Raw genomic sequence first — 20,922 nt, 5'->3', positions numbered from 1 at the left:
ACTTTACTCACATGAGATGGAGGTACTCCAGATGCTCAGTGTTGCTCAGTGGCACGCCCAGTTGACCAGTGATCACAGTGAACATAAGAAAAGCATGGAATGTGAAAAGGTTATTTGTCCCATTGATTTCAGTGGGCCAAAAACAGAGACCAGATTTCCAAGAACTTCGCCTGGTTTAGCCTTGGGTACGTCATCAAAGTAATCTATTTTCCAAAATACCTCCATCCACACTGACTGGGTGGGAGATTCCTTCAGCTGGATCCACGGACTGGCTGCACTGAGGAGAAAACTTAGCAGACCCATGTGTTAGCCCATGACACTACTCTATACGCAGCTCACTGATAGCAGCAGCAATTTGAGAAGTCAAGTGCCCCTCCCCACCACCCCCGTCTTTGGGAAGTTGCCTTTATCTAATTTGATAAAAGAACAACCAAGGGGATTTCAACCAGGAGCAACTGAACAGATGCAAGAGTCTGGATAGAATGATCCGTTTGAGGTCACTAATTCTCCCCCATCAGGTAGATTGGGAAGGATCCCGCGGATCCTCTGAGTAAGTTTCCAGATGTTCCTGCTGCTTCTGCTTGATTGGTTACAACCTATGCAACTTTCTCCTCCTGCCAAGCGAACAGCAGATTACCTCATTGCTAACTCGTATAGCCCTCAATTCCTCTTACTTCAGGCAGGCCAGCTTCAAGTGCACTATTTGTATTGTTTTGGGGGAGGGTGATAACTCAGTGGATACTTACACCCATTGCAGCAAACACAATGGCAAAATTCTCTTCACTGTAATCCATAACGTCTTTGGATTTCCTTACGAGACCAGCTTGACGACAGATCTGGGCAGCAATCTGTTCATAAAGAGACAGATCAGCATTGTTGGTACATGGGACTCGGCTAATTTGGCTTCTGAAACGTGTTCATGTTTAGCTCATCCAATAAGGCAAAAAAAGTGATTGGCATCATTGAAGAGAGAGAGAGAGAGAGAGAGATGGATTTCACTCAGCAACAGTCAGTTTGTACAAGTGATCAGTTTTAGGAGCTTGGGGCTGAAACTGGGATTCCTGCCAATAGGATATTCAACAGTGATGTTGATGTGCATTGCAACCTACGCAAATGGATGTTGATACACTTTTGTTGTAGAGAAATGTAAACCTGTGAGTAAGAATCGGCTGAAGGATGGTGCATTGACCGGAGACTACCATTTAAGACAATGCCAGTTTGATAAGGAGAACAGTGTATCAAAAAAATAAACTTTTGTAAGTTTTAAAACAAACCTACAAGAATGAGCACATGGCCACGTTCAAAACTGCCGACAAAACTCCAATTGTATATTGTGTTATACTCTGAAGAAATTATACTCAGCTTTTAGATTGTTTTTCATGTTAAAGTAGAAAAAATAAAGTGATTATATCCATAAGAGTGAATTTATTACTACTCAAACAATCAACAGAAGACTGTTTAAAACAACAAAATTACACCCATTATGCTATAGTCACCAGAACAGGGAAAAAACTTCATGCGCCCAATTTAGTCATTTCCCATTCTCTCATTTGAGGGCTCACTGCTACTCTGATGGCATTTATTTTATTGCATTCGTGCAGAGTGTCTCAGTTATGCTTGTATATATTTCAAATAAATCTCAACAACTTACAGCCCAAGTATTCAGCTTGTGACAATTTGTCCAAAATGTGCCACTCTGTGGTGTGAGCTCATGGCGAGCAAACTATGAGGTCCAACTCTACTCTGCGCTTTCCTTGCAGGGTATTTAGGAATTTCTGGTCACAACAGTCGAATCAGAGCTCCATTTAAATGAGAGCTGCAAAAAGTGATCCTAATTTTTTTTGTGATTTCTCCCCATTATGGTAGCATATTCTCTCACGTCCTCCCTCAGGGCTGCAAGATTGCACCCATGGCCCTCTCCATAGACATCGTCACTGCTGGTCTCTGTTCGACTTGGGAAGGAAACCCACCATTCTATGTGAGCCAACTGAGAAGATCAAATGCTCCCCTCAGATGAGGCTCCAATTCAAACCACTACTCGTCAATATACTGTTGGAACAGACGTTGCAGATATGGTTCTCTCACATATAAAAGTAGTATTTAGATAGTGCCACTTGATATTCTCATCCGATTGCTTTGTGAGGGCTAAGCAGGCCTGATGCTGTCACCTACTGCACTGTATTTGCTTCATGGGTTCTTTGTTTAAGAATTAATAACAACAGATTGCTATTAAGAACTAGTTGATTTATTAGCAAAAGGTTTAACATTACCAGTTCATCCACCAGGCTCACAACCACCTGCCTAACCGTGGATCCCCCAAACCCAACTGGCTGGGGTTTTATTGAGTCTTGTGAACATCATGTGGGTTGTTGGCGAAGCCACTCACAACTCAACAAGCTCTACAAACCTGTGAGTATGTGCATTTATTTACACCTACCTCATTGTGTGGTAAACCAGCTGCTGAGAAGATGGGAATTTTCTGTCCTCGAGCGATGCTGTTCATGCCGTCAATAGCAGATATTCCAGTTTGAATCATCTCCTCAGGGTAGATGCGACACTGAGGATTTATGGGCTGACCTAAGAAATTACAATCGCGAAAAAACACAATTAAAAGAAAACTAATGGTAAAGACTTAAGCCCAGATTTTGCTGGAGCAGGACGTCTCGTAATGTGCCCCGTTAGTTAAGACTTTTCCCCTCAACCTTCAGCTCAATATTTTTTTTGCTCAGCCCAGCAAGTTGCTGGAAGTGCGAGCTGGTAACAACGTGGCAAGGGCAAGGGGGCATCTGGAATCTTTGTGAACGACAGGACCAACAGTATATCTCCTTAACCAATGAGATGGAAGGATTGAGAAAAAAAACAGAAGAATGACGAGAGAGGGAAATAGGGTGAATTAGTCAAATTAGATACAGAAGAGAGATAAAGAGAGGGAAAGATTGGAATAAGAGAAAAAGGAGACAGAAAAGGAAAAGAAAAAAAATCTAAAATTAAAAAAAAATGATAACAATTTACTACCTGTAGGAATGAGACTCCAGTTTAAATTGATCCCTTTCTGCGTTGGAGAGGTTGAGTGAGATTGCAGGAACAGAGATCTGGTAATTAAAAAAGTACTTGCACTGTTAAGTTCCAGCCGTAACTTGCTGCGGTGAGTTTAATTGATGTGCAAATGCACCAATTTAATGAAACTCACCGGGAGATTGAGGGCGAGCTGTCGTTTTCACAAGGCTAATGGCGGAGGGCTGCAAATCGTCCAGCAACTTCTTGAGATTTGCAATTCACGGGGTATCTCTTCCTCGCCACAAGTTGTTGAATGAGTTACACATAGATAACAGTGTGCGCATTAAACCCATCGTTACTTTAGCAGCAAAATCCGCACAAAGTTTACACAGTTTATTATGTCTGAAATGTCCCAACTTTCTTCCCAGGAATTATTTGAGGTGCAGTGTTTACTATATAGACATACATAAGTAATTAATTTGTACACAGCGAGATGTCATAAGCATCAATGAGATGAACAATTAATGTGTGGTTGGTGGTGTTGGTTGAGGAAAAAATGTTGACTAGGATACAGTGAGAACTCCCTGCTCTTCTTTGAATCGTGCCATGGGATCTTTAACATCCACCTGAGCAGGCGTTTAACGTGCCAACTAAAAGATGGCAGCTCAGACACTGCAACACTCCCTCAGTATTGCACTGGACTGTCAGTTTAGATTACTTTCTAAAGGTCAAGTTATATTTAGGGGGAGGTACATGACCCAACAAAAAAAGTTTTGGGAGAAATTCTGTATCATATCATTCTAATATCGTTTCACAGTTAGTGGTTAAAATTTTTCACTAAAATTAGCCACATTGGTTCTGAGTTTGGGAGGAGAAAATTGATCAGAAGTCCTGCTCTTGATCATTATCCACTCATGTTTGTTGGACACTGCATGTATGTGAACATCAGTTGTGGACATGAGGCTCTGCTGTGATACACCATGCAGTCAAATATCCTGAAAGCACTCATTATCTAACTTATACAGGAGGACTATCCATAAGGTTGAGGTACTAAAAGGTGATGGGCAGCCATGGAACCACAGCCGAGGATAGGTCAAAAGAGAGGAGTGTGTGTTTGGGGAGTTGTGGGTATGGGGAGGGAGGACTTTGGAGAAGCAACTAGTTTCATTTTACTGTAGTAGATATGAAGACAAAGTTCGGTCACAGAAATACACCCCATACCCATAATGTCCAAGTAGTCCTCAGCAAGGACAGTGGGGCCTCTGTCGATCGGCTTTCCAGATCCATTGAACACACGACCTAGAATCAAGCAAGCAATTATATTTTGGATAAAAATCCTGAAACACTTATTTTGACTTCCATTCCCGTATTCTACATAAAGTATTTTCTTACTGTAACACAGGGCACAGACAGAAGGCTGGATTTCATCATTGCTGTTTAAGCACAAGAGAGCAGCATTTAGTGGGATACAAAATATTAAAGCATAGAAGGGCTGAAGGTACACTGTGTTATTGGCCATTCATGTCCGAGACCTGGGTTTGAATCCAGCCCACCTGTGTGCTCGTTACAAGGGCTTTAAGTGAAATTAGTCTACTTGAGCTGAATCACATTGCTAAGCAGTTTTACCTTGTAACGAACTGGAAACACTTGATGCTGCTACCAGTAACCAAGATGGGAAAGTACTCCATTTTTCACTACTAATATCCTGCATCTGATCAGCATAAAACATTGCCAAAAAAAAACATTAAAAAAATTAATTTTAAGTTCACAGTAAACTAGTCCGGCCTATTTCGGCTAATTGTTGTGAGGGAGCTAAATACGTACAATTGATTGCTAATCATCTTTGAGTTCATGACTTTATCTCTTAGTAATAATAATTCAGTGCCTGCACAGTCAGCCTCTTAAACTCCTTCAAGCCAGAATCTGTCATTTGCTTTTCAAACCAATGGGACAGAACAAAAAAAAAAGGTATTTGACTGTTTGTAACCAGGATTTGTAGAAGATTCCCTGACCTACCTCATTTCAATAACTCCTAGACTGACTCAACCAGCATATATAACTACATATGTACTGTATAGCATGGGGACTATACATATGAACAGAGTACAGGTACCATACAGCACTACACATGCATATAGACCTTGCCCATGACCATATATACACAAACACTCACTTCCAACTGTGATTAAACATAATGACAGCTTGTAAATGCAGACTCCATGCTGAGTATCACTATTTTGGGGACACTCTGCTCTCATGGTCATGATATCTTGGACACTTACCAAGCATATCTTCAGACACTGGGGTGCGCAGGATGTCTCCGGTAAATTCACAGCTTGTTTTCTTTGCATCAATACCGGAGGTTCCTTCAAACACCTGTTACACGGGATAAAAGGGAAATGTGTACTATTTCACGGGTATGGCTTATATTTCACCGTCCCTGATGGTGAGATTTCACACCACTGAAAAACACATTGTAGACACGCAACATATTCTGGAAGCCCGCAGTCAAACAACGTCCACAGGCCATGACATTTCACGTTTATTCAACTACGGAAGAGAGATTTCATGTGTATGAAACTACCGACATCCGTCAGGAGTACAGATTGTTGTACAATTTACTGAGATTATGTGCCTACAGTTCTCATAGGTCCAGCAAAGCTCCTTCAGGACGTTTCAGCAAAGCTGTACAGCAAGAGGTCTCTCCTTAGTTCCAATAATTCCCGGTCACTCCTTCTACTCTTCTAAACTCACTCCTGCTTACACTGCTCAATCTGAGAGGTTCTCACAATTGGGGAATGGCCTGATGCAATCTTTGGTCGTCATACAGTCAGAAGAGGGCAAGCAGGTCCCGATGACAAATGTTCAGCTGACTATTGCTCTGCAATGCCTCAGTGGGCATAACAATACTTTCTATAATAACGGTGTTTCAAAAATGTACTGAAATAGTAAATGCGAGACCAGCACAGGAGTATTAGGGCTTTCAAAAAAAATTCACTCCGGGAATGTGGGCATCCCTGGCAAGGCTCGCATTTATTGCCCTTCCCTAGTTGTTCTGAGAAGGTAGTGGTGAGCCGCCTTCTTGAACTGCTGCAACTGTAGCAGTTTGCTCCAACTGAGTGACTTGCTAGGCCATTTCAGAGGGCAGTTTAGAGTCAACCATGTTGGTGTAGCACTGGAGTCACATAAGGTGAGGACGGCAGGTTTGAACAGCAATAACAACTTGTATTTATATAGAGCCTTTAATGTAGTAAAACGTCCCAATGCACTTCACAGGAGTGTTTAAGACAAAACAAATAAATTTGACCGAGCCACATAAGAAATTATGGCAAGATGACCAAAAGCTTGGTCAATGAGGTAGGTTTGAAGGAGCGTCTTTAAGGAGGAAAGAGAGGTAGCGAGGCGGAGAGGTTTAGAGAGGGAGTTACAGAGCTTAGGGCCCAAGCAGCTGAAGGAAATGTAGAAAATACTGCAGGTCGATCAGCGTCTGAAAGAGAAAAGTTAATTCTTTGGGTTTGACACTTCTACAGAACCAGAAACGTAAACCTCTCTTTCAAATGCTGATCGAGCAACTGTGCATATCCAGCGTTATATCCCCATCTGCCATCCTGCTGTGTGTTAAATGCATGCTGTCATTTAACCTGGGTGCCGAGGGTCTGAATGCCTCATCATACCTGAACCACTGCCTTCGAGCCACTGACTTCCAGGACCTGCCCACTGCGCCTGGTGCCATCTGGGAGTGTTAGGTGCACAATCTCCGCGTACCTGGGAAACTGGAGGGAAAACAATTTTCAGATAGTGGATTCCTTGTGGAATGACACGCGAGGCTTGTGATAGACCTTGAAACATAGCCAACATTTTAAATGAAAGCATTTTACATAACCTCAGCCAGTATTATAGTAACTTCTAAATTGCACTAAATGGCTATGTCTTAAGGATCACCGCTGTTTTAAAAGACAGTGTATTTTTTGGACCTGAGCGACCTCAACTATCAATTTAACCTGAATTAAATTCTCAAACTGCCCAGGTTCTCTGGATTACTAATCAAGGCCTCTGGATTACTTGTCCAGTAACATAACCACTACACTACCGTACCATGAACTAAGAATGTTTCCGATTATTTTTCCTAAATTACCTGAGGATAAGCACACAGCAACGAGACAGCCTTTTTAAAATCATAGCCTGTGTCGGCTCTTTGAAAGCGCTGTCTAATTTAGCTTTTTCCCCACAACCCTGTGAATCAGTTCTCTTCAAGTACATGTCCAATTGCCTTTTAAAAGATCCGACTGAATCTGATTCCACTACCTCTTTAGGTAGTGTGTTTCAGATCTTAACTCTGTGTGAAAAAAAATCTCATTTATCTTCTAGTTCTTTTGCCAATTATTTTAAATCTATGACCTCTGGTTACCGACCCATCATCATCATAGGCAGTCCCTTGGAATCGAGGAAGACTTGCTTCCACTCTTAGCATGAGTTCTTAGGTGCACACACAGAGGCTGAATAGGACATAGTCGACGTATTTACCAAGGCGTATGAAAGCATGGGCCTTACACTAAACATTAGTAAGACAAAGGTCCTCCACCAATCTGTCCTCTTACCAGAAGGAAACAATTTCTCCCAACTTGCTCTATCAAAACCTACATTTCATCCAGTCTTGGGGATTTATCCACTTTCAAAGATGTTAAACCCCTTCATACTTCCTCTGTCACATGTTTATTTCATCTAATATTTCACACTCCTTCTCTGATTGCAATGTCTGCATTGTCCCTCTCTTGTGTGAAAGCAGACAGATAGTATTCATTAAGAACCATACCCACTTCTTCCACCTCCACACACAGGTTACCTTTATGGTCCCTTGTTCGTAATGTATTTAAAGAACATTTTGGGGTTTTCCTTCCCAATATTTTTTCATGCCCTCGCTTTGCTTTCCTAATTTCCTTTTTAATTTCACCCCTGCACTTTCTACACTCCTCTAGGGTTTCTGCAGGATTGAGTCTTCGGTACCTGTCATAAGCTTCCCTTTTTTTCTTTATCCTACCCTGTATGCCCCTTGACATCCAGGGGGCTCTAAATTTGTTAGTTCCACTCTTTTTCTTTAAGGGAACATACTGGCTCTGAACCCTCACTATCTCCTCCTTGAATGCCTCCCATTGTTCAGACACTGATTTATCTTCAAGTAGCTGTTTCCAATCCACTTTGGCTAAATCACATCTCAGCTTAGTAAAATTAGCCTTTCCCCAATTGAGAACTTTTATTCCTGGTCTATCTTTGTCTTTTTCCATAAGTATCCTAAATCTAACTGAATTATAATTACTACCACCAAGATGCTCTCCCACTGATACTCCTTCCACCTGCCCAGCTTCATTCCCTAAAACCAAGTCCAGAACCGCCCCCTCTCTTGTCGGGCTTGCTATGTACTGGCTAAAAAAGTTCCCCTGAATGCATTTTAGGAATTCTTCTCCCTCTATACCTATTGTTTTTGCACTTCTCAGAAATTTGCCTACATGTTTATTCTTCCATCTCCCTCTGACTGTTTGGGGGCCTATAGTATACTCCTAGCAGTGTGATTGCCCCTTTTTTGTTCTTCAGTTCAACACTTATGGCCTCATTTGATGATCCTTCTAACATATCATCCCTCCTCACAGCTGTAATTGTTTCCTTAATCAATATTGCGACCCCACTTCTTTTTTATCCCCCTCTCTATCTTGCCTAAAAACCCTGTAACCAGGAATGTTGAGCTGCCATTCCTGCCCTTCTTTCAGCCATGTCTCATAACTGCTATAATAAAATATTCCCATGTGTCTATCTGTGCTCTCATATCATCTGCCTTGTTCCCTAGACTCCTTGCATTGAAGTAGATACCATTTAGCAATGTCATACTCCCGTGTTGTCTATTTTCTAGCCTTTATTTCCTCTACCTTCCAAACTCACTTACTAATTTTCTGCCTTCCATTTCCAGCTTTTCTTCTCTCCCTTTCGAATCTACTCTCAGGTTCCCATCCCTCTGCCAAGCTAGTTTAAATCTTCCCTTATAGCACTTGCAAAATCCCCCGCGAGGATATTGGTCCCGGCTCTGTTGAGGTGCAACCCTTCCAGCTTGTACAGGTTCCACATCCCCCAGAAACGGTCACAATGCCTCAGGAATCTAAAGCCCTCCCTCCTGCACCCTATCTCCAGCCACACATTCATCTTCCCTATCCTCCTATTTCTGTACTCACTAGCACATGGCACCAGGAAAGACAGGAGATTACTACCTTTGAGGTCCTACTTTTTAATTTATTTCCTAGCTCTCTAAAATCTGCCAGTAGGACCTCATCCCTCTTTCTACCTATGTCATTAGTGCCGATATGGATCACGACCTCTGGCTGTTCACCCTCTCCCCTCAGAATGTCCTCAGTTGTTCAGTGACATACTTGACCCGGGCACCAGGGAGGCAACATACTATCCTGGACTCATGTCTGCGGATGTAGAAACGCCTGCTTGTTCCCCTAACTATCGAATCCCCTATCACTATCGCTCTTCCACTCTTCTTCCTCCCCCCACCTCACCCATTGTGATGTGGACTTGGCTTTGGCTGCACTTTCCATCGCCCTCACCAGTATCTAGAACTGAAAATCTGTTAGCGAGCGAGATGCACTCAGGGGACTGCTGCCCTACCTGTCTGGTCCTCCTTGTCTGTCTGTTGGTCACCCATTCCCTCTCTGAATATTGAGACTGGGCGAGCATCAGGAGATTGAGACTGGAGAAGGGGGTGGCCTCGGAACTTTGGGAGATGGGACTTTGGGAGATCGGATTGTGTTAGAAGAGGAAATTAAGGGATGATGTGATAAAATTATGAAGGAATGGGATAGAGTAGCTAGAAACAGACTGCTTCTGGTGATTGAGGGGGCCGAGAACGAGGGGACATAGATATAAGATTAAATATAAAAGATTTAGGACATACTGCAGGACAAACCTTTTTTTTTTTTACACAGGGGAATGAGAAGTTGTGGAGTTGGTAAGTGAACCAGAGACCATGCCAGCATTTAATAGGTTGACTAGAACGGGGGAAAAATAGTTTTATGGGAACAGGACAGACGCCTGGGATTAAGACTACTGCTTGTGTGAAGGAGAAACATCAACACATGCTGGACGAACATCTCCATTGTAACTTCTATGTAATTCTACAGTGAGCTCCATACCTTTACTTGGTCCAGGATCACCAGCGGTCCATTAACACCAGATACAGTCTTATAAGCTGCAAAGTAAAAATGCATTAGTCCATCTGTCCAGAAGTTACTGAATCAAGAATTCAATGACTGGTTTGCAAAATATGTTTTAAATTTAAAAAGAAAAGACATGCATTTATATAACGCCTTTCACGACCTTTGAGACCACCAGATGTCTCAAAGCGCTTTACAGCCAATGAAATAATTTTGGAGTGTAGTCACTGTTATGATGTGGGACCATGCCGGCATTTAATAGGTTGACAAAACGGGAGATAAAAGGTTTTATGGGAACAGGACGGACGTCTGGGATTAAGACTACTGTTCGTGTGATTTCTGCATAGCAAGCTCCCACAAACAGCAATGTGATAATGACCAGATAATCAGTTTTTTTGTTATGTTGATTGAGGGTTAAATATTGGCCAGGACACCAGGGAGAACTCCCCCTGCTCTTGTTCAAAATAGTGCCATGGGATCTTTTACGTCCACGTGAGGGGGCAGATGGGGCCTCGGTTTAATGTCTCAGCCGAAAGATGGCACCTCCGACAGTGCAGCACTCCCTCAGCACTGCACTGGAGTGTCAGCCAAGAAGTGCTATCCACTGAGCCACAGCTGACACTTTAAAACATTTTTTAATTTGTTTAATTCGCATTTTGTACTAATCAAAATGAAAACTTGCATGTCTTGCCACGGTATAAGCCAATTCAGCAGCACCTCATTTTATAATGGCTAGTGTGCCCTAAAGCACTCCAAATGATAAGGAGGGATTGGTTTTAGATTGTGATTTGCATCAGATATAAGTGTGATGTTAGTGTAATGCAAGCCAATGCAAAGCACTGCCTAGTCACCACACTGCTGACATTGGAAGGGGTACACGTTTTGCAGGTTTACACAAGGCTCCATGGTAGAGTTGGAACATCAAACCATTTAGACCAGTGGTGGGCAAAATATGGCCCGCAGGTTAATACTTCATTCAATTCACCAATTCGCAAAAGTGATTCTCTCCAGCCCGATCTTAAAAGGGTCCATTCCGCGATTCTGGGCCCCAATGGCGGATGTCCATACCCAGAACGCACTGCCTCCTCGAATATGTCCTATCTATGCCTGCACATCTCAATAATTCTTTTAGCGAAGAAAGAGACCGGCGCTGCATCTTTCCTCTCCGGGTACCCATAGTACGATGGCAGGAGAGTTCTCATTGCTGTCTTAGACACGGGAGTGGATCCCGAAGCATAAGGACTCCAGGTAAAGCGATTGTATTTCAGTCCTTGTGAAGCCTCGGGCTCCCATACACAGCATACTAAAAAGAGAATACTCCTCGTGTCAGAGGCCCCGCAGACTCGAGCCACGCAGACTTTTAATTAGTAATGGGAAATGTTACTAATTTATGCTACATTTTGTGCATTTAAGATAATATCTGACTACTAGCTGAATTTATGTTTATGCAATGCTCCCTCTAATCCACTTTTTGTAATCCATGGACCAGGCCATTTATATCTCCTTTATTTTTGCCTCAGTAAAGACCTGAAGTTAAGTCATAGAATCATAGAAGTTTACAGCATAGAAGGAGGCCATTTCGGCCCATCGTGTCCATGCTGGCCAACAAGAGGCTATCCAGCCTAATCCCACTTTCCAGCTCTAGGTCCGTAACCCTGCATTTAAAGTGCTCATCCAAGTACTTTTTAAATGTGGCGAGGGTTTCTGCCTCTACCACCCTTTCAGGCAGTGAGTTCCAGACCCCCACAACCCTCTGCGTGAAGAAATTTCCCTTCAAATCCCCTCTAAACCTTCTACCAATGACTTTAAATTTATGCCCCCTGGTTGTTGACCCCTCTGCTAAGGGAAATAGGCCCTTGCTATCCACAAATCTAGGCACCTCATAATTTTATACACCTCAATGAGGTCTCCCCTCAGCTTCCTCTGTTCCAATTAAAAAACAAATCCAGCCTATCTAATCTGTCCTCATAGCTTAGATTCTCCACCCCCGGCAACATCCTCATAAATCTCCTCTGTACCCTCTCTGGTGCAATCACATCCTTCCTGTGATGCGGTGATCAGAACTGCACACAGTACTCCAGCTGTGGCCTAACCAGTGGATTCCTGAGGCAGGTTCTGACTAGAGCAGGAGGAAAGTACTGCTGGAGAAGAGATCCTCATGAGCCCAGTGCATCCCTGCTAAAAAAAAAGACAACAACGTGCTTTAAAATTCCCCAAATCCTACCAGAGGATCAGCTGTTTCTGCTGCTGGGTTTTTCCCAGAGGTGACCACTTGTCGATGGTCATGCTTACCTCACTTTATATACCTGCTGTTTCGGAGAGGAAAGGGACGAGTTAAAAGGAAAAGCTCTGTGACCCAGGTGAAATCATGAATCAAGCCAGGTTCGGCCCAAGGGCCGGAGTCTAGACAATTCAGCATACAAGTGATCACTGTGCTTCTCAAAGTTTGGGCTAATATTTTATATAAAACTTCCCTGCAGCAATATCACAAATTGAAGATAATAGGAGTTGAACTTGTGGTCTCTGCACAAATTTATTAACTTGCCACCAACATGTACATTTAAAGCATGACACACATGAACAAATGGATGGTTGAGACCGGGACTGAGCAGTTCTTAACTCTCTTTCTCTCTCCACAAATGCTGCCTGACCGGCTGAATATTTCCAGCATTATCCACTTTGATTTCAGATTTCCAACATCTGCAGTGTAACTCCCAACAATTCTTTAAAAAACTCATTCGATAGCTGGCACGGCTGGCATTTATAGCCCATCCACAACTGCCTAATTGAGAAGGTGGTGGTGAGTCACCGTTTCAGAGGGCAGTTGAGAGTCAACCCCATTGCTGTGGGTCTGAACTCACGGCAGAATTCCTTCCCTAAAGGACATTAGTGAACCAGATGGGTTTTTAAGGACAGTGTCAGGGTCAAAAGGTTACTGCACAAGGTAAAAGATCACGGGGTTGGGGGTAATATATTAGCATGGATAGAGGATTGGCTAACGAATAGAAAACAGAGAGTAGGGATAAATGGTTCATTCTCGGGTTGGCAATCAGTAACCAGTGGGGTGCCGCAGGGATCAGTGCTGGGACCCCAACTATTTACAATCTATATTAGCGACTTGGAGGAAGGGACTGAGTGTAACGTAGCCAAGTCTGTCGACGATACAAAGATGGGAGGAAAAGCAATGTGTGAGGACACACAAAATCTGCAAAAGGACATAGACAGGCTAAGTGAGTGGGCAAAAATTTGGCAGATGTAGTATAATGTTGGAAAGTGTGAGGTCATGCACTTTGGCAGAAAAAATCAAGAGCAAGTTATTATTTAAATGGAGAAAGATTGCAAAGTGCCGCAGTACAGCGGGACCTGGGGGTACTTGTGCATGAAACACAAAAGGATGGTATGCAGGTACAGCAATTGATCAGGAAGGCCAATGGAATCTTGGCCTTTATTGCAAAGGGGATGGAGTACAAAAGCAGGGAAGTCTTGCTACAGTTATACAGGGTATTGGTGAGGCCACACCTGGCATACTGCGTGCAGTTTTGGTTTCCATATTTACAAAAGGCTATACTTGCTTTGGAGGCAGTTCAGAGAAGGTTCACAAGGTTGATTCCAGAGATGAGGGGGTTGACTTATGAAGAAAGGTTGAGTAGGTTGGGCCTCTACTCATTGGAATTCAGATGAATGAGAGGTGATCTTATCGAAACGTGTAAGAGTATGAGGGGCTTGACAAGATGGATGCAGAGAGGATGTTTCCGCTGATAGGGGAGTCTAGAACTAGAAGGCATAATCTTAGAATAAGGGGCCGCCCATTTAAAACTAAGACGAGAAGAAATTTCTTCTCTCAGAGGGTTTAAATCTGTGGAATTCGCTGCCTCGGAGAACTGTGGAAACTGGGACATTGAATAAATTTAAGACAGAAATAGACAGTTTCTTAAACGATAAAGGAATAAGGAGTTATGGGTGGAGCTGAGTCCATGATCAGATCAGCCATGATCGTATTAAATGGCGGAGCAGGCTCGAGGGGCCGTATTTCTTATTACTGATACTAGCTTTTAAAAAAAAAAATCCACTTTATTTAATGAACTGAATTTGAATTCCCCAGCTGCCATAGTGGGATTTGAACTAATTTCTCCAGATCATTAGCCCGGCCTCTGGATTACTAGCCCAGTAACATAGCCATTATACTGTAAGGGTGAGGGGGTGTGGGATAAGGCCCCTCCCCCAGCAATATGGGTGCTTATCCTGCTCCCTCGATCATCTCCCCCCAGCCCCCGGACACTGTAACACTCACTGAGCCTTGGCTGGGACATGTAGTCCCTGCTGACCGCCTGGACATGGTCCCGGGAAGCGAACGCCGTCCCCGGGCACGTAATGTCGCCCATGGCCCCGTTCACCATTCTCTTGATCGCCTTCCTCGCCATCTTGTCTCTCGCTGCCGCGGCTTGCGCACTGCGCATGCTCCCAATCATGCGCCCGCGCTGCCGGCCCCCCGACTGTCGGCAACAAGCCGCGTGCGCAGGCGCACAATGCGGGTCTCTAGGCTGCCGCTGTGCGAGTGCGCATGCGCGTGTTGCTGTCCAAGGTGCTGAACATGATCCCTCAGTTTTGCTTTGGGCTGAGGGGGACTCCCGCTGGAGTTCAGCAGGGAATGATTTGAACTGAACAAAGCTTAATACTTTGCCTGCTTTCCTCTATGTATAATTTAAAATCTGAAATTGATAGGTTTTAGTTAACCAAAGGTATTGTGCGACATGGGCCAAAGGCGGTTATATGGACTTAGGTCACAGATCATCCATGATCTCACGGAATGGCAGAACAGGCTGAATGTCCTCCACCTGCTACTATATTCCTTGCTGCAAAACTCAACATTTTATTGCAAGTCTCATTGCAACTATACTTTGGGTCAATGTTGTAAAGGTGAAATAAATCATGGCCTAACACTTACAAGACACAATGTGACGTGGAGTGGTTATAAGCCAACCAAAGTACCTGTTTTGAAAAAACATGGAAATTACAAAGCTTTTTCTTGTAATTTACCTGGGAGACGGACATGGTGGACATTTGATTGGAAGAAGTCAACAAAAAAGATATAAAGACATTTAAGATAGAAAGAGGGGAGCTAATTGATAAATCAATCAAACGTAGAGAGGATAAAACCCCTGATCCAGATGGATTGCATTCACGCATATTAAAAGAAGTTAGGGAAGAGATAGCACAGATTGTACATATATAAAAATTCATTAGAAAAGGGAATAGTTTCAGAGGATTGGCGGATAGCTAATGTGATTCCTATATATAAAAAGTGATATAGAACAAGTACAGGATACTATAGACCAAGTAGCTTAATGTTGGTGGTAGCAAAGATAATGGAATCATTACCGAGGGGTGACCTGAGAATGGTCTTTAAGGTTATGAAAGGGTTTGATAGAGTAAACATAGAGAAGATGTTTCCATTTACAGGTGAGACCAAAACTAGGGGACATAAATATAAGATAGTCACTAATAAATCCAATAGGGAATTCAGGAGAAACTTGTTTACCCAGAGAGTGATTAGAATGTGGAATTCGCTACCACAGGGGCAAATAACATAAATTCATTTAAGGGAAAGCGGAACAAGTACATGAGGGAGAAAGGAATAGAAGATAATGTTGATGGGGTTAGCTAAAGGAGGGTGGGAGGAGGTTGTGTGGAGCATAAATGCCATCATGGACCCGTTGAATAATGGCCTGTTTCTGTGCTGTAATACTTTGTAATGAATTTTTTTAGCTCTGCTAAAGTGTACGACGTTTTATATATGACAATATATCTGCTAGATATTTGAATCCGAATGAACTCAAATTGTAAGTTGGCACCAATTAATCAAATTTATAGCATGCTTTATACAGCTGTATGTACTTTGCCATTTGTGTTACTCCCCAACTCAAAAAGAGAGGCAATCGCACCCAAGATTACAAGCAAATGCTTTTAAAATTAATTTGAAATGCAGGACAATAGGATAGGTTTTGAAATGTTGGCAGCAGTTTCCCTAGGAACTAGATACTCTACTGGCTCAGACTATTGCCTTTTCACTTCTTTTCACAGAGAATAGTAGACTTCTGGAACAAGCTGTCTTCTCATGTGGTGGATGCAGACTCACTGAATTCCTTCAAGCAAAAGCTGGATTTGTTTCTGGCTGCAGCAGAGATTGCCTCTTACAGAAGGTGGGTACTACAGGGTTTTAATGGCCAGAGTGATCTCCTGGACTAGTTTCGATCTCCTAGACGGATCAGTGAAGAATTTCTCATATGTTTCCCCCCAAATTGGCCTGGGTTGTTAATCTGTTTATTTGCCTCTCCCAGGAGACCACATGGTTCTGGGTGGGGTGGAGTGTATATGTTGTGACACACCAGGTATCGCAATTGTGTGGGACAGGCTCGGTGGACTTGATGGTCATTACCTGTCCGTCCTTTTTCGTATGCCTGTATGTTCGTAGATCTAGGTTCAAATGTAGTCTTGACTGACAGATTGAGGATTGATACTCTCTTCTGGTTGCAAGAACTCTAGGTTAGGTAAGTTCAGGTCAGTATCAATCCAGTCCCAGTCAATGTGTGATCACAGCACAAATCTGTTCTCAGTTTGACACAAATCTTTCTGTGCACACTGACTTCGCAATGATTGGTAGCAAAACTTTGCTTCACAACCTATTTCTGATGTGGCTCAAAAACTTGTAAATTAAAAAGCAACAATGGCAGCTGCACAAAAATGTACAATGTTTGAAATTATTGTTTAAGAGGGTGAAAAACTATCAAATCATTATTCTTTACAATGCTTCTGGTTAAACTGTATGAAAGTTGTGAACTTGACCATTGGACAGCTGCAATAAGTATGGCTACACACACCAAAACTATCCAACAGGATTGCAAACTGAAATTATGTGAATAACATACTTGTGTACCTATGATATGACATATTTCTTGATAACTAGCAATCAGTAACCAACAGAGTTCATTTGCAAACATTTCTACTTCGGCATTAGGGTTCCTCTGTCTGTTTTACCTATTTATTATTATTTTAACTGATCTCCAAATTACAATGTGGCACAAGGCGATGGTGGAAGCAGTAAAGCAGTTTTGTTGCTTTGCCATGCTGCAACACTGCGAGTGGCTGAAGAGTCCAATTCTCAGGGATAAAGTTTGTTACTCCTCAATCAACATTACTAAAACAGATTATCTGGTCATTATCACATTGCTGGTTGTGGGAGCTTGCTGTGCGCAATTGGCTGCCTGCCACATTTCCTACATTACAACAGTGACTACACTTCAAAAAAAAGTACTTCATTCACTGTAAAGCACTTTGGGATATCCTGAGGTCATGAAAGATGCTGTATAAATGCAAGTCTTTCTTTTTTCTGTTTACACAGAACAGAAATGACACCACAGAAAGTGGCTAAATCTGCCCATTGTGCCTGTGCTAGTGCAAATGGAAACAAACTGTTTTGAGATTGTTTTAACTCCGGGATTGGAATGATGGGCTATTACCAAAGAGCCATGCCTGAATCCCAGGCACAATGTGCATCTGGTTGCAGGCTTCTGCCAGGTGGGGAGTGTCACAGTCTCAGCTGGGAGTTAGAGGAGCTGGACCTCCTGATTGTTTCTGTTTAGATTCTCCTCGATACCCATCATAGCCTGGGAGATTCAATGCTGTTAATTAGGGGCAAGGGCTGGTGTCGCCTGCATCTGATGAACAATGTTTCCAGTTGTTTCAGGAGTGTAAAAGAGCCGAACAAACCTACTCACTGGGACCGAAATGGTGAAGGAGTGCTCTGTGGGCTTACATGGCAGCTCTTCTCAGTGCTATTTCTGTTACTATGGTTACAGAGTCAGAAAAGGTTGTCACTACTAACGCTGCTGAGAGACCCCAACGTTCTGATCGCTGCCGGTAAGCAGATCCATTCTTTGTGCATTGTACCGGGCAGAGCTGAGGTCTTCTTCGAGTTTGTTCAGTATTTTCAGAAACATTAACTTAGCCATCTATTAGGGATGGTTTTCAATGTACAGGAAGCATGGTTTCTAATATACACTGTAGCTTCCTTTGTTGGGTAATAAAGCATACATGTCAATTTAGAAGAATTACTGGCAACTTGTACAAACAAGACTGTTTATTTGTACCTATAGGTTTGCTTCGAAAGGAAGTTTTGGAGACTGTGGCACAATCAGAATCCATGAAGTGCGGTAATCCAGAGCATATCAGTTCAAATGACCATAAAGCTGTCAGATTGTCGTAAAATCTAACTGGTTCACAGATGTCCTTCAGGGTAGGAAAGCTGCCGTCCTTACCTAGGCTGGCTTACATGTGACTCCAGTCCCAATGTGGATGACTCTTAACTGCCCTCCGAAGTGGCCCAGCAAGCCACTCAGTTGTATCAAGCTACTAACAGTGGTTCAAGAAGAGGGCCCAGCACCACTTTCTCAGGGCAACTAGGGATGGGCAGTAAATGGCGGCCTTGTCAGTGACGCCCACATCCCGAGAATGAATTAAAAAAAATTAAGACAGGAATACAAAGTAAAAGAATGCCTTTTTATCAAAGAGTTGGGTCAAAGAGTGATTGCCAATCTGTCACGCCGAGGCTGAATATATCTTTGCACCAATGCACTGTACAGGGGTAGCCTGATACCTTTAATGATAAAGTGCTAAACTTTCTATAAGGTTCCAAATCCCAGTCCTTATTTTGTTGGAAGCTCAATTCTCCTCGGGAGCTGACGTTTGCGGAGCTGAATGGTGCTCCCTGATCGAAGAGTGTCTCCCAGTTCAGTGGTGAGGTAAGTAAGAGTTGAATGACATGCGCACCACCTTGCAATAATAGTGTGTCCTGTGGAGTACACAGATGGGGAAAGGTCTAAGTGAATGGACCAGTTTGGCTTCTTTCTCATCTGAAATGCTGAGGGGAAATCTCCCATTTGTTCAGACTTTCATCACAGATTTATCAAATATACATTCAGATAAGTCTATGCACAGATTAATAGGTGAGCCTGTTATTTATTTCAAGGAAGCCTGTGCTTCTCAAATATGACCATTGCTATGCTGGAACAGGCACTGCCAATCTGGATGATGAAGACCATGTGTTCTCCTAACCTGCACCTGGGTACGTTTACACAACGATCGAGTTAAAACCATTTTATCAAACAGCAGGTCTGGTGAGTCGTGAGATAAAAACACAGTCGGCTTCTTCCCCCATTTCCTGACCTGGATTAACCCAGTTTTGTTTCTTCTGATAAGTTTGGCCTTCCTGCCATCCACCATCGGCTACATGATGGGCACAAATCTCTTCGGTGTTCTTGCCAACAAAATGGGCAGATAGGAATGATATGGAACATGTGCACTGACTGGCCCAGAGATGAAACTCAGTCAATCTTTACAGTGTGGTAATTAAGAAACAATACTATATCCTATTACAGTGTTAGCTGTGGCTCAGTGGGAAGCACTCTCGCCTCTGAGTCAAAAGGCTGTGGGTTAAAGTCCAGGGACTTGATCACACTCCAGTGCAGTGCTGAGGGAGTGCTGCAGTGTCGGAGGTGCCATCTTTCGGATGTGACCGAGGCCCCATCTGGTCTCTCAGGTGGACATATGACACTATTTCAAAGAAGAGCAGGGGAGTTATCCCTTGTGTCCTGGCCAATATTCATTCCTCAGTCAAACAGATTTTCTGGTCATATCATATTGCTGTTTGTGGGAGCTTGCTGTGCACAAATTGGCTGCCGCGTTTCCTACATTACATCAGTGACTACACTTCAAAAAGTATTTCATTGGCTGTAAAGTGTTTTGGAACGACCTGCGATCATAAAAGGTACTCTAGAAATTGAAGTTCTTTCTTTCTAATTCTGATCCACACCCCTTGGGTTACACTCCCAACCCAACAGCTCTCCCCAGCCTCCTCCCCACAATTTTCTCCTGAAGGTGCTGACTCTTGTTGAGTCACTCTTCAGGACCTCAACCAAATGTTCAAGTGGGAGTTGGCATCACAGCCCACCCCACCCTGGTCTCGTGTGCATGTTCCAGCAGGGCTCATTGAGCAGTAATATAGTGCAGGCTTCCTGGTTGTTTTTTACCCTGAGCCAGGGACACTGAGCTCCATTGCACCTGCCCCCGATCGCTGCACCAGCTCATTCTAGTCAACTCGACAAAGTCTGGGACTCTTGTGACCTTTCTGGTCTGTCCAATTCAGCTACGCGCCAAATAAATGTGCTAAGTTAGCAGGGAAGTCATTGCAGAGCTCTCTCAGAATGTTTCTGTACATTTCTGCTAATTACAGTTTACAAGACTGTTTAGATAAATGTGAATCTACATTAGGTCAACTATTGGTGCTAACCTGGTTTGAGTCAGTTCAGACTGCGACTGCAGTGATGTTCATCAATCGCAGCCAATCACCATTAGACGTTAATAGAGTATTCAAACAGGCTCATTTAGACAGGCTTTGAAAATTCACAGACCCCCAAGTCAAAGCTACTACGTGCTGCTCAGCATGTTGCATTAACTCATCAATCAACTTGACATTTTCGGACCTTGGGTAGCGAGCCAATAAAACATTAAAATACTTTCAATTGAGCCAATAAGGTCAAAGAAGGCGAGATCTTTTCTGTAAATTGATCCAGGTATAAAGTACAGCCATTTTGACCATTTGTCTCAGTAAGAAAAAAGACCTGGCTTGAAGCCAAGAAGTTTGTTGCTCTCTGGAAAGATTAAAAAG

At 43.0% G+C, this 20,922-nt stretch overlaps 1 protein-coding gene across 1 annotated transcript in view; it reads right to left on the bottom strand.

The window, feature by feature from the left end:
- LOC139234985 (V-type proton ATPase subunit B, brain isoform) overlaps positions 1 to 14,643 on the bottom strand; it is a 28,271-nt gene extending 13,628 nt beyond the window's left edge. The window contains exons 1-7 of the mRNA XM_070866042.1: positions 14,491 to 14,643; positions 10,179 to 10,234; positions 6,672 to 6,770; positions 5,280 to 5,373; positions 4,219 to 4,296; positions 2,438 to 2,577; positions 747 to 848 (exon numbers count right to left, since the gene is read on the bottom strand). Coding sequence (XP_070722143.1) covers positions 747 to 848; positions 2,438 to 2,577; positions 4,219 to 4,296; positions 5,280 to 5,373; positions 6,672 to 6,770; positions 10,179 to 10,234; positions 14,491 to 14,620 — 699 coding nt within the window. The 5' untranslated portion in view covers positions 14,621 to 14,643. The remainder of the gene's footprint in view (positions 1 to 746; positions 849 to 2,437; positions 2,578 to 4,218; positions 4,297 to 5,279; positions 5,374 to 6,671; positions 6,771 to 10,178; positions 10,235 to 14,490) is intronic.
- Positions 14,644 to 20,922: the final 6,279 nt, after the last annotated feature.

The sequence above is a fragment of the Pristiophorus japonicus genome, chromosome 22 (genome assembly GCF_044704955.1).
Source record: "Pristiophorus japonicus isolate sPriJap1 chromosome 22, sPriJap1.hap1, whole genome shotgun sequence".
NCBI classification, from domain to species: Eukaryota; Metazoa; Chordata; class Chondrichthyes; family Pristiophoridae; genus Pristiophorus; species Pristiophorus japonicus.
The sequence above is the reverse complement of the archived record's forward strand: the minus strand, read 5'-3'. Positions and strand labels throughout refer to the sequence as shown.